The 14150-nt window shown below is 46.6% G+C and overlaps 1 protein-coding gene across 1 annotated transcript in view; it reads left to right on the forward strand.

The window, feature by feature from the left end:
* Positions 1-14150, forward strand: part of LOC126170653 (inter-alpha-trypsin inhibitor heavy chain H4-like) — a 191703-nt gene that overhangs the window by 162454 nt on the left and 15099 nt on the right. The window contains exon 16 of the mRNA XM_049920743.1: positions 7993-8132. Coding sequence (XP_049776700.1) covers positions 7993-8132 — 140 coding nt within the window. The remainder of the gene's footprint in view (positions 1-7992; positions 8133-14150) is intronic.

Here is a 14150-nt window from a genome sequence, read left to right on the forward strand (position 1 = left end):
TTGCAGAAACGTGCAGTTTCCATTTTCATCCAGTTTTCTCATCCATTTTAGCAATCATAATGACCAATTTCTTCACTTTGCGTAGTGTCTGCCATGACATATACTGCAGTGGCTGTAATTAAACTATTAATTGCCGATTTGGTTTTAGCTCTAGACGCTATAATACCTTGACTTGCGTGTACAATATTGATATGTGCCTTGTTGTGCGTCTAAACAGAACTTCTTCCGATTTCCTTTAGTGGGTCTTGTGATGCCCACTTTATGGAATGCTTAAATAGTTACTAAATGCAATCTAAATTATGGGCACCTTTCCATAGTAATGCACGTAACTACGCAAGACACAAACTGACCAGCCATGTTCCTCGGCCAGTATCCACATAGCCTGTCTCACTATTCACTCAAACCACCGCATATGCAGGGTAAATAGCGTAAGACGTAATACCTTTCTATTTCAAGAACGACTCAAGATATCAGAACGTGGTTTGCGACAAATAATAATACACAGATAAGCACGTAATTTTGTTGCATGGTCACTATTTCTAACTCTCGTTTCAAGAGAGATAGCAAAGCAAGTATGGTCTGTAAAACGTAACTGTTCATCTCATTTAACATTGTTCTAAAGTTCGTGAAAAGCTCTATATATCACTGTACTCCTTGTTTCAAGTGCTTTTGAACGAAACCTCATGCACTGAGATATTATCTGGCGTTATTTTTGCGAATAAAGTGAAATGTACGGTGAAATTGGCAATACAAGCACGCTGATGGTCCCTTTTCTGGATCTTATAACCTGTTGGGTGTAGATGCATACTTTGATTCGGATGGTAAAGGTGTAGTACAGTCGTATCTACATCTACATTTATACTCCGCAAGCCACCAAACGGTGTGTGGCGGAGGGCACTTTACGTGTCATTACCACCCTTTCCTGTTCCAGTCGCGTATGGTTCACGGGAATAACGACTGCCGGAAAGCTTCCGTGGGCGCTCGAGTTTGCTAAACATCTCCGTAACGCTATCACGCTTACCAAATAACCCTGTGACGAAACGCGCCGCTCTTCTTTGAATCTTCTCTATCTCCTGTGTCAACCCGACCTGGTACGGATCTCACACTGATGAGCAATACTCAAGCATAGGTCGATCGAGTGTTTTGTAAGCCACCTCCTTTGTTGATGGACTACATTTTCTAAGGACTCTCCCAATGAATCTCAACCTGGCACCCGCCTCACCAACAATTAATTTTATATGATCATTCCACTTCAAATCGTTCCGCACGCATACTCCCAGATGTTTTACAGAAGTAAATGCTACCAGTATTTGTTCCACTATCATATAATCACACAATAAAGGATCCTTCTTTCCATGTATTCGCAATACATTTTTCTGTAACTACTGAATCTGGCCCTCCATAGCCCCGATGTTGATTCCGGTATAGATTTGACATCCTTGGTCGCACACATGGGACTAATTGGGAGATCTTGCTGGCTACTTCAACATCATCCAACCATTTAAGACAATAACGTGCAGTACGTGGATGAGTATTGTCCTGTTGAAAGATGGTACCGAAATACAGTTTAATGGTAGGAAACATCTGAGAACGCAGAGCGTCTGTGAGCCACCTCTGTGTCACCAGAGGTCACTGGGACTACCAGAAGATCAAAAATGTTTCAAATGGCTCTGAGCACTATGGGACTTAACATCTGAGGTCATCAGTCCCCTAGGACTTAGAACTACTTAAACCTAACTAACATGAGGACATCACACACATCCATGCCCGAGGCAGGATTCGAACCTGCGACCTTAGCGGTCGCGCGGTTCCAGACTGAAGCGCCTAGAACCGCTTGGTCACATTGGCCGGCCTACCAGAAGTGACCTGAAATCTCACGCGATGGCTCGCCACACAGTAACACTTGCAGTAATACCGACCTCTCCCTCCAGAACATTGGTAGAATTGGTCTGTGTCCCTTCGAGGACTTCATAATCTCTGATAATAATCATTCCAGGCAGTGCAGAGCCGAGATTCTTGGTTCAAAATTATTCTACGCCATTAGGCGGAAGTCTATACTTTCCGGATGTCATTCAAAATGCAGCTCTCTGTGTTGTGATGTTAATGGCAGTGTAAGCTCGTCACACAGATTCACTAACATGGCTTCTGATAGTGCCCAACAAATCGTGCGGTTTTGTTTCAGTGAATCGACAGCTTGTGTCATGATATCATGTGCTGAAGTGAATGGGTAACATTGTGTCTAGCGCACAATACGGCGACCTTCTTTAATGTGGTCAGAGCTGGTTGACCAGAATCTTGACCATGCCTGTGGTTTCCCTCACGTTAACATTCAGTCCAGCAGCGAGTCATATGCGAGCACCTCAGATACTTAAATAATGCACGAACTGATAATACTGCCCCATACTGGCCAACAGTAATCACCCCGCGAAACTCCGCTAAGTGCTGCTGACGTTTTCACACACCATCGCGAGGTATTCTCCGATGTCGCTCTCACTAACATTCCGGGGCAGCGCACTTTCTCTACTTATTGTTGGTCATTAAAACTGCAGCAGTAGAAAAGCTAGCAAAAAATTAAATTTTACTTATTGTGCAATGCAATATAGTAAGAAGAACATGATTAAATTTGTAGATGACTGGGTGGCGTACAGAGCGCAAAAATTAATACACTGGGCAGCCGCCTTTTGCAGCAACGATGATTCTAACCTCGCTGGACATCGAGCAGAACTGAGCTTTGATGACACATACCAGTATGTCATTACTAGCTTCTTCAACGATAGGCCAGAATTGTTCAAATGTGTGTGAATTCCCAAGGGACCAAACTGCTGAGATCATCGGTCCCTAGACTTAGACACTAGTTAAAATAACTAACGCTAAGGCCAACACACACACACAGGTCCGAGGGAGGACTCGAACCTCCAGCGGGAGGGACTGCGCAATTTGTGACATGGCGCCTCCAACCGCGCGGCCACTCTGCGCGGCTGTGCCAGAGTAGTCAGACTCTCGGTAACCCATGACGAGATGTTTTTAACGGTTGACAGACCTGTAGAACTTATGGTCTTGCATTAATTTGTTGAATAATAACGTCTGGAGTGCTCGAACGTAGGCCACAAGCAACAGTTTTACCACGTCATAAATGTAACTTAGGCGAACCAGAGGTGATCGTGTTTTGTACCCACTGGGTCTCCATAACATTACGCCGTTCCATGAAATGTGGCAAAATTTGATCTCCTGCTCGGAGACCCCATCAGGGGTGCGTCCATTGTGATGATGTACGCAGAACTGGAACACGTCCTACACTTCTCGCGTGTCCAGGGTAGTCGTCCCTTGGTGGCCAACCAGATATTCAGTAGTGGTCCAGAGGACGTCGGACTTCCTTCGCGGATACTTTTCTTGCAAGTTTAATTTCTGACTCAGGCTCGTGACGTGGCTGTACCACCCTACACAGTTGAGAGAACATTATGTTTGTCCTACCGGGCACTAGTCACAGGTGGCAACTGGGATCCTTCATAGCACTGTGTATCGCGCTCTTCTATCGATCGATTCCATATTCACAGACAGTCGTGGGATCCTGATCAATGGGAAAAGTAGTGTGGCGGAAGTGAAACCACAGTTTTGATAGCGGGTGATCCTCCGACGGTCGACTACCGACATGCGGTGATAGAAATTCTCTACATTGAAGCATAAATCGATCTTTTCACAAGAAAGTAGCACTAAAAATGAGATTTCTGTATGAGAAACACGCTACATAATGTTTCCTTATTTACAGAATGTAGACGACGTTATTCCTATCTACTTTGTGCTATGTTGTGCAGTTGCGCTGTAATCCTAATCATTTGCGTAAACAAGCATGTAGTTTCAGAGGTGTGTGAATTCCTAAGGGACCAAACTGCTGAAGTCATCGGTCCCTAGACTTACACACTACTTAAACTAACTTATGCTAAGAACAACACACACATCCACGCCCGAGGGACGCCACGAACCTCTGGCTGGAGGAGCAGCGCAATCCGTGACATGATGCCCCAGACCGCGCTTACACTCCGCGAGGAAAGCAAATAGAACACTTCACGCCAGTTTGACGTTCGTTGCATGCTGATTTCATGGTGTTGCAAATTTTAATGGACAGTGGTGTACGTTTTGTAAGGCCTGGTAACATGGTCACATGACGACAACACCAAGGTACTTAGGTTGCGGCTGTGACCATTACGGAACATAGCAACTCTAATCATTTGCTGATTTACTGTCGATATGTAGCTGTGTGAAACTGTGTCAACATTGATTCATTCCACCCAGATGCTTAATTTTTCTATCAGTCAATGTCTCTCTCTTATCACACTCAAACGTACCTTTACATAGGTGTCCACAGAAATGTAGACACTCTTTGTTAGTTAATATCTTTGCAACAAAGTGACATATCGTTGCAATTTTGCGAGGTAGTGTAACCCATGTTCTAAACTGATATCTGTGCGCGTTTTCTGGAAGGTGACAGTCTAGCAATGAATGAAGTAAGATCGTACTGGGCGTACGAAAACGGAGGTCCAACGGAACTGAGTCACCAACACGCACAACAATTTATCATATTCGGGATAAATTTGAAGCCGACGGTACTGTTCAGAATGTGCCTAAGGAAAGGTCTGGCTGGCCAAACACATTAACAAGTCCAGCTTCCAGCGCTGTGCCGTGCTAGGTGGCCGAGCGGTTCTAGGCGCTACAGTATGGAACCGCGTGACCGCTACGGTCGCAGGTTCGAATCCTGCCTCGGGCATGGATGTGTGTGATGTCCTTAGGTTGGTTAGGTTTAAGTAGTTCTAAGTTCTAGGGGAGTGATGACCTCAGAAGTTAAGTCCTACAGTGCTTAGAGCCATTTAACCATTTTTTTTTCAGCGCTGTTATGCTAGAACACTTTGCCAGGTCACCTAAAAAATCTATGAAGCAAGTTGGACGTGAAGGCGGGTTAAGCCGATCAAGACTACGACGAATTCTGAAGGCTGCAAAGTGGAAAGTGTACATTCCAAGATCGCCGCACGCTAAGATTGGGGTTAACCCGAATCAAAGGATGGAGTACTGTGAGTGGTTTAAAGGCATGACTCGCGAGGATGAACGGTTTGCAGGAATGATTATCTGGTCTGACGAGACGCAATTCAAACCGAACAGTACTGTAAACCGTCACAATTGCAAGTACTGGGCTCCCAAAAATCCTCATGTTAATTTTGCAGGATGTCAATGTGTGGGGTGGACTGCCATCACGCAGTTTGATTGGTCCACACTTGTTTGAAAGTGGCGTACCTGGTGAGGTGTACCTTCATATGGTGCAAACAACGATTTCACCTACTAACCGAGAGATGTTTGGAAATGAAACAGTTTACCGACAACAAGATAGCGCTCCGTCTCACTACCATAGAGGCTTCAGAGGCTTCAGAGAGGATGAAAATATACCAGGACGATGAATAGGTCGAATGGTAGCTGTTGAGTACCCTACCACGATCTCCAGACCTCACGTCTCTAGAGTTCTACCTATGGGAGACCTTGAAAAATGAAGTTTATTAACAGAAGCCAGCTACTCTGAAAGACTTACGATAAAACATCGAGGCGACCTGTGCGGCTGTCATACTGACAATACCGACAGCCGTAGCTCGGTCAACAGTTTAGAGGAATCGATGCTGTCTGGCTGCTAAGGGAGTCACTTTGAACACATAAAATAGCTGCGATAATGATGGAAACAGAAGAAAGAAATTGAAATACACTCCTGAAAATTGAAATAAGAACACCGTGAATTCATTGTCCCAGGAAGGGGAAACTTTATTGACACATTCCTGTGGTCAGATACATCACATGATCACACTGACAGAACCACAGGCACATAGACACAGGCAACAGAGCATGCACAATGTCGGCACTAGTACAGTGTATATCCACCTTTCGCAGCAATGCAGGCTGCTATTCTCCCATGGAGACGATCGTAGAGATGCTGGATGTAGTCCTGTGGAACGGCTTGCCATGCCATTTCCACCTGGCGCCTCAGTTGGACCAGCGTTCGTGCTGGACGTGCAGACCGCGTGAGACGACGCTTCATCCAGTCCCAAACATGCTCAATGGGGGACAGATCCGGAGATCTTGCTGGCCAGGGTAGTTGACTTACACCTTCTAGAGCACGTTGGGTGGCACGGGATACATGCGGACGTGCATTGTCCTGTTGGAACAGCAAGTTCCCTTGCCGGTCTAGGAGTGGTAGAACGATGGGTTCGATGACGGTTTGGATGTACCGTGCACTATTCAGTGTCCCCTCGACGATCACCAGTGGTGTACGGCCAGTGTAGGAGATCGCTCCCCACACCATGATGCCGGGTGTTGGCCCTGTGTGCCTCGGTCGTATGCAGTCCTGATTGTGGCGCTCACCTGCACGGCGCCAAACACGCATACGACCATCATTGGCACCAAGGCAGAAGCGACTCTCATCGCTGAAGACGACACGTCTCCATTCGTCCCTCCATTCACGCCTGTCGCGACACCACTGGAGGCGGGCTGCACGATGTTGGGGCGTGAGCGGAAGACGGCCTAACGGTGTGCGGGACCGTAGCCCAGCTTCATGGAGACGGTTGCGAATGGTCCTCGCCGATACCCCAGGAGCGACAGTGTCCCTAATTTGCTGGGAAGTGGCGGTGCGGTCCCCTACGGCACTGCGTACGATCCTACGGTCTTGGCGTGCATCCGTGCGTCGCTGCGGTCCGGTCCCAGGTCGACGGGCACGTGCACCTTCCGCCGACCACTGGCGACAACATCGATGTACTGTGGAGACCTCACGCCCCACGTGTTGAGCAATTCGGCGGTACGTCCACCCGGCCTCCCGCATGCCCACTATACGCCCTCGCTCAAAGTCCGTCAACTGCACATACGGTTCACGTCCACGCTGTCGCGGCATGCTACCAGTGTTAAAGACTGCGATGGAGCTCCGTATGCCACGGCAAACTGGCTGACACTGACGGCGGCGGTGCACAAATGCTGCGCAGCTAGCGCCATTCGACGGCCAACACCGAGGTTCCTGGTGTGTCCGCTGTGCCGTGCGTGTGATCATTGCTTGTACAGCCCTCTCGCAGTGTCCGGAGCAAGTATGGTGGGTCTGACATACCGGTGTCAATGTGTTCTTTTTTCCATTTCCAGGAGTGTATTTGCCACAGCCGCGATTCGCAACCGGACTTTCTTGCTTACGAGGCAGAATTGCTAACCATTACAACACCGCAGCACTATGGTGAACATTTCTGCACGAACTACGCAAGTCAAGTGCCCTCCCCAACACAAACTTGAACTCATATCTTCAGTTCATTTTCCCCGTACATTGTCACTATTGCTAGGGCTTTCCGGCATTGGAATGGCACTCTAGCGTCGGACGTAATGGGAAAGTCCTGTACCACAGGTGATGTTATATATCTTATAATTGAAGTTTTCCCTGAGACATTTGTCTCATCTTTATCTGCGATAATGATGGGAGCAGAAGAAAGAAATTAAAATTTGTGCCCCGGCCGGGAGTCGAACCCCCGTCATCTTGCTCACTAGGTGTGCTAGTCCAATACAGGAGACCCCAGTGTCCGGGAAAAATAAGCTGAAGATATTAAGTTTGTGTTGGGGAGGGTACTCGACTTATGTAGTTCGTGTAGCAATATTTACTCGTACAATACAGCTGCGGTGGTGTAATGATTAGCATTTCTGCCTAGTAAGCAAGACGACCCGGATTGGAGTCCGGCCATGGCATAAATTTTAATGTCTTTCTTTATCGCATATGAAGATGAGACACAAATGTCTCAGGGAGAACTTTCATTATAAGATCTATAACATTAAAAAAAACTTCTCCCTGTTCAAGAATTGTAACGGTATGTCATTTTGTTCCATTAACATTGACTATCAAAGTGTGTACATTTTTCCGGGACGTTCTGTATATCTTTACGATACTAGAAAGTGCAAGATGTGTCAGCTGATTGCAGCCTATGCTGTGTGTTCCAGACGGAGGGCAGCTTCCAGAACTGCACCACGCCGCCCGGCGGATCTGGCGTTTGCCGACACCTGGCCGCCTGTATTCTCCCCGATTTCAAGGAGAATCTGGACGTCTTCCTCTCCGGTTACCTGTGCGTCGTGCAGGATAGGTGAGACAGCCTTTATATACCTGTTGTCTTCAGTTAAGGGATCTCTAATCTGCGCTTTTTATAGATTTATAATTTAACTTTCATAAAATTTCCGAAATGACGTGTCAGGAAGTTTTATTTCACTGATTTATCCACTATCATGTTGTGCCTTGTTTTATGTAACTATTAATCTTCTCAAGTCACTAAAACTACCCGTCACTGTTGACTATTTTTATCTTTGTAAATATAAATCTCTTCTTCGCCAAACAGAAACAAAATTTTTAGCCCACTATTTACGATTGTCACAAGTACATTGAAATCTGACTAGTTTACTCTAATCCGTGTTTTCATTTCATAGAAGAGTAGGATATTCACTGTTACAGATTTGTACCATCTGCAGAATTATCGCCAATGAGACTGACAAATGACTGCTGCTGCAGATACTGAACAGACGTGTCCATTCTATGTTGAATTTGATATAACATATTGAACTTCACGATAATATATTACAAAGGCAAAACTTGTTTGAACTCAAAAATTAGTGGAACAAATGTAAATAAGGTGCGCCAGAGCAGTAATTGTAAGCGAGCGAAATTTTCACCAGCATTCATTCAAACAAACAGATGTCACACTAAATTCGTAGTAATGCAGAGCAGACTATTTCGGGAACATACATGTGTATAAACTAACATCTTTGCAAGGCACCGACTACAGCCTATCGAACGATTTAATTATCTCTCCCGGCTGGACAGACTGAGAGAAAGACTGCTTCCATCAACTTAGACATGGATCTGTCGCCCAGTAGATTGGATAATGAGAGAGATTTGGGCCTCGTCAATGAATCGTGGGCGTCGGTTCTTACAGAATTACTGATTGGAGAAGGTCACACATCTGCTGAATTAAAAGTTTTTGTCCAAGGTAAACTCTATTTTACTCGCTCTTCACCAGCACACACATAGAAAAAGGGAAAGACTCCACATAAATCGGAGTAGCAAGAATACACAACAAAGAGAAAGAATAAGAAATATTGTACACAAGCACGATTTAACGCAATGTTAGACCGGCGTGGTATGGGCCATAAGAGAGAAGTGTGATGCAAGTTAGACCAATCATCCCCACAGGTCGTTCTCTAGCAATGATAACAACAGATGGGCTCGCAGTGATTGCTCTCATAGAAACAGAATAAGAGATGTAGATTCCACATGCAAACGCCTAGATCCGCTCGGTCATGGGTGTGCCCTCAACTATGAGTCTACACTGAACCACGCTGCCTAACCATATTTACTGCAAAGCGAATCGAAAGCACCTTATCACGATTCTTCCGTGATAACCAACAATGCAAGCTGCTCTCACCAGAATTAACGACTCAAGGAGACAAGACATCTGCTGCGACTCGCTGGTGGCAGCAACGCTTTAATGATGGTCTGATAAGCTGATTCTCAAAATAGCAAGCTGTGGCTTGCGCCGCAACTCCCAGACTATTCCACCATCTTCTGCATCTCTACTCCGAATCTCCGTGCCTCAGGCCAAAGTGTTTTTTCCTGTATCCGTCTAGAGACTCCCCAAAATACTGCACTTCCTCTCTGCTACGCACAAAATTTACGAAAACGAACGTCCCCTAATGGCAATGGCTCAGCCAATGATTAAACAATAAAATGTTTCTAAACTGCACTCCAACAGGCCACCTAGTAGATATCTTTTTAGTTGCCCAATTAGCTCCCTCCCCTCACATGAAACTCCTATGTAGCTAATTACTTTGAAATTAACCAGTGAGCTGCCTGACCGCTCTGTGACAGAGAGAAATTTGCGGTTCACTTGGAGTGGTGTCATAATGTCGCCAAACCTCCCACTCAAGTAGGAGAAGAAAATTTTTTTAACAGTGACTTTCACTCAGCTTCGTGCATGAAGACAACGAAATGGCTATTTCTTGGCTAGCCTTCTGTTTTCCTGGAAGCCCTATTCGCAAAAAACAGGGTACCTGAATCTCCTCTCAACAGTTTCCGACGAGTAAGACTCGTAAGTTACTTTGCAGTATTCCAGATATGTCTCATTGTCCTTTGGACTGACCTTATTAGAAGAAGTCCCTGAGCCCCCACTGTGGGGGCTGCAGTTATGAACAATTCTGTGTGCGTGCCTTTGGTTGATGCTGTAGCAGAAAGCACCGCGCTTCTTGTGCAGCTTACCTGCCACCGAACGGTTTGACCAATGCCCATTGTGTGTCTCAGCCCTTACTTCAGAAGTCATCTGTAGCCTCAAGAGAATTACATGCCGCGTATTCAAATACAAAGACATGTAAACAGGCAGAATACGGCGCTGCAGTGGGCAACGCCTATGCAAGACAACAAGTGTCTGGCACAGTTGTTAGATCGGTTACTGATGCTACAGTGACAGGTTATCAAGATTTAAGCGAGTTTGAACATGGTGTTGGCGCACGAGCGATGGGACAAAGCACCTCCGAGGCAGCGATGAAGTGGTGATTTTCCCCTACGACCATTTCACTAATGTACCGTGAATATCAGGAATCCGGTACAACATCAAATCTCCGACATCTCTGGGGCCGGAAAAAGATCTTGCTAGAACGGGACCAACGAGGACTGACGAGAATCTTTCAAAGTGACAGAAGTGCAACCCTTCCGCAAATTGTTGCCGATTTCAATGCTGGGCCATCAATAAGCTTGCGAACCGTTCAACGAAACATCGATATGGGCTTGCGGAGCCAAAGGCCCACTCGTGTACCCTTGATGACTGCGTGACACAAAGCTTTACACCTCGCCTGGGCCCGTCAACACTGACATTGGACTGTTGATGACTGGAAACTTGTTGCCTGGTCGCACGAGATTAGTTTGAAATTGTATCGAGCGGATGGAAGTGTACGAGTATGGAGACAACCTCATGAATCCATGGACCCTGCATGTCAGCAGGGGACTGTTCAAACTGGTGGAGGCTCTGTAATGGTGCGTTGCGTGTGCAGTTGGAGTGATATGGGACCCCTGATATGTCTATATACGACTTTGACACGTGACACATACGTAGGCATCCTGTCTGATCACCTGCATCCATTCATGTCCTTTGTGTATTCCGACGGACTTTGACACGTGACACATACGTAGGCATCCTGTGTGATCACCTACATCCATTCATGTCCGTTGTGTATTCCGAAGGACTTCGGCAATTCCAGCAGGACAATGCGACACCCCACATGTCCAGAATTACGACAGAGTAGCTCCAGGAACACTCTTATGAGATTAAACACTACCTCTGGCCACCAAATTCCCGAGACATGAACATTATTGAACGTGCTGTTCAGGAGAGATCTCCACTCCCTTGTAAGCTTACGGATTTATGGACAGCCCTGCAGCATTCATGGTGTCAGTTTCCTCCAGCACTACTTCAGACATTAGTCGAGGCCATGCCACGTTGTATTGCGGCACTTCTGCGTCCTCTCTGGGGCCCTACATGATATCAGGCAGATGTACCACTTTCTTTGGCTCTTCAGTGTATGTCAGCCATTTGTTAATACCAGTGAACCAAGTGTTAAAAATTATTTTGACAAACAGCGAAAACCAAGGAAAAAAGCTGTTAACGTTTTATAGCCAGTAGTCGTTGCTTTATGCTTTTGCTAATCACACATCACGTCACTCAAGGTGCACACTTTTCTTAAGGGAAACACTAGGCGCAAAAGTAATATACACTCCTGGAAATTGAAATAAGAACACCGTGAATTCATTGTCCCAGGAAGGGGAAACTTTATTGACACATTCCTGGGGTCAGATACATCACATGATCACACTGACAGAACCACAGGCACATAGACACAGGCAACAGAGCATGCACAATGTCGGCACTAGTACAGTGTATATCCACCTTTCGCAGCAATGCAGGCTGCTATTCTCCCATGGAGACGATCGTAGAGATGCTGGATGTAGTCCTGTGGAACGGCTCGCCATGCCATTTCCACCTGGCGCCTCAGTTGGACCAGCGTTCGTGCTGGACGTGCAGACCGCGTGAGACGACGCTTCATCCAGTCCCAAACATGCTCAATGGGGGACAGATCCGGAGATCTTGCTGGCCAGGGTAGTTGACTTACACCTTCTAGAACACGTTGGGTGGCACGGGATACATGCGGACGTGCATTGTCCTGTTGGAACAGCAAGTTCCCTTGCCGGTCTAGGAATGGTAGAACGATGGGTTCGATGACGGTTTGGATGTACCGTGCACTATTCAGTGTCCCCTCGACGATCACCAGTGGTGTACGGCCAGTGTAGGACATCGCTCCCCACACCATGGTGCCTGGTGTTGGCCCTGTGTGCCTCGGTCGTATGCAGTCCTGATTGTGGCGCTCACCTGCACGGCGCCAAACACGCATACGACCATCATTGGCACCAAGGCAGAAGCGACTCTCATCGCTGAAGACGACACGTCTCCATTCGACCCTCCATTCACGCCTGTCGCGACACCACTGGAGGCGGGCTGTACGATGTTGGGGCGTGAGCGGAAGACGGCCTAACGGTGTGCGGGACCGTAGCCCAGCTTCATGGAGACGGTTGCGAATGGTCCTCGCCGATACCCCAGGAGCAACTGTGTCCCTAATTTGCTGGGAAGTGGCGGTGCGGTCCCCTACGGCACTGCGTAGGATCCTACGGTCTTGGCGTGCATCCGTGCGTCACTGCGGTCCGGTCCCAGGTCGACGGGCACGTGCACCTTCCGCCGACCACTGGCGACAACATCGGTGTACTGTGGAGACCTCACGCCCCACGTGTTGAGCAATTCGGCGGTACGTCCACCCGGCCTCCCGCATGCCCACTATACGCCCTCGCTCAAAGTCCGTCAACTGCACATACGGTTCACGTCCACGCTGTCGCGGCATGCTACCAGTGTTAAAGACTGCGATGGAGCTCCGTATGCCACGGCAAACTGACTGACACTGACGGCGGCGGTGCACAAATGCTGCGCAGCTAGCGCCATTCGACGGCCAACACCGCGGTTCCTGGTGTGTCCGCTGTGCCGTGCGTGTGATCATTGCTTGTACAGCCCTCTCGCAGTGTCCGGAGCAAGTATGGTGGGTCTGACACACCGGTGTCAATGTGTTCTTTTTTCCATTTCCAGGAGTGTAGTATATTACTGGGAGTATGATGACAACATATCGTTAGTATGTGATGGCACAAAAGGTAAAATTGAGGGACTACTTACATTGTTATTTCCACGAAAGCGTAAAGTACATAATACAGCTTGAGGACAACGAAATAAATTTCCTGAGTCTTAAAATCACCAACAGCCAACAAATGCATAAATTGAACATAGAAAAAACACGTACGAATACGTTACAATAGACAACTCACCTTGCCATCTGACTACTCAGAAATATACACATTTTAGGACCATGCTGAACAGAGCACACTCACTTAAGTTAAAAAAAACAGCCATAAGAAACAACTTGACACACTAAATTCTATTTCCACAAACAATGGCTACACCGCGAAAAAATTGACAATCTAGGCACACAAATACACAAAGATAATACAACGAACTGCCGTACATGGAAGAGAAGAGAAAATACTTGCCAGCATCCCAAACTTAGGCCCCATTGCTTAACTATTAAAAAAATGCATTCTCCACTAACAGGAAACTTTCTAGTTCACAATTAGGACTCTTACTAGTCCATAACTTAAAACAAGTACCCAAAAACTGAACAACAGTGGTTATTGAACAACCATGCCCCACTTGTTCTGTCCCTTACATAAGGAAAACAGACAAGAATTTTAAAACCCGTTTCCAAGAACACATGAATGTTTAAATTTTTAGTTAAGTGGCAGTCAACAGCCGTTAAGTACTTGAGAAAATCCTTTATTAACCACCAGCTTCCGTCATAGACCATCATTAGAGGAGGTAAGGTTAAAACAGATCAGCTGAAAGAATATTTCATATCCTTTTGGGCTTGTATAACATCAGATTTATCGTAGTGAAAGTTCTCAATGAATTGAGTGTGAACTTTCACTATGATGACTTCGATGTTATACGAGCCCGTAATGAAAAATTATA

Source organism: Schistocerca cancellata, chromosome 1 (assembly GCF_023864275.1).
Source record: "Schistocerca cancellata isolate TAMUIC-IGC-003103 chromosome 1, iqSchCanc2.1, whole genome shotgun sequence".
NCBI classification, from domain to species: Eukaryota; Metazoa; Arthropoda; class Insecta; order Orthoptera; family Acrididae; genus Schistocerca; species Schistocerca cancellata.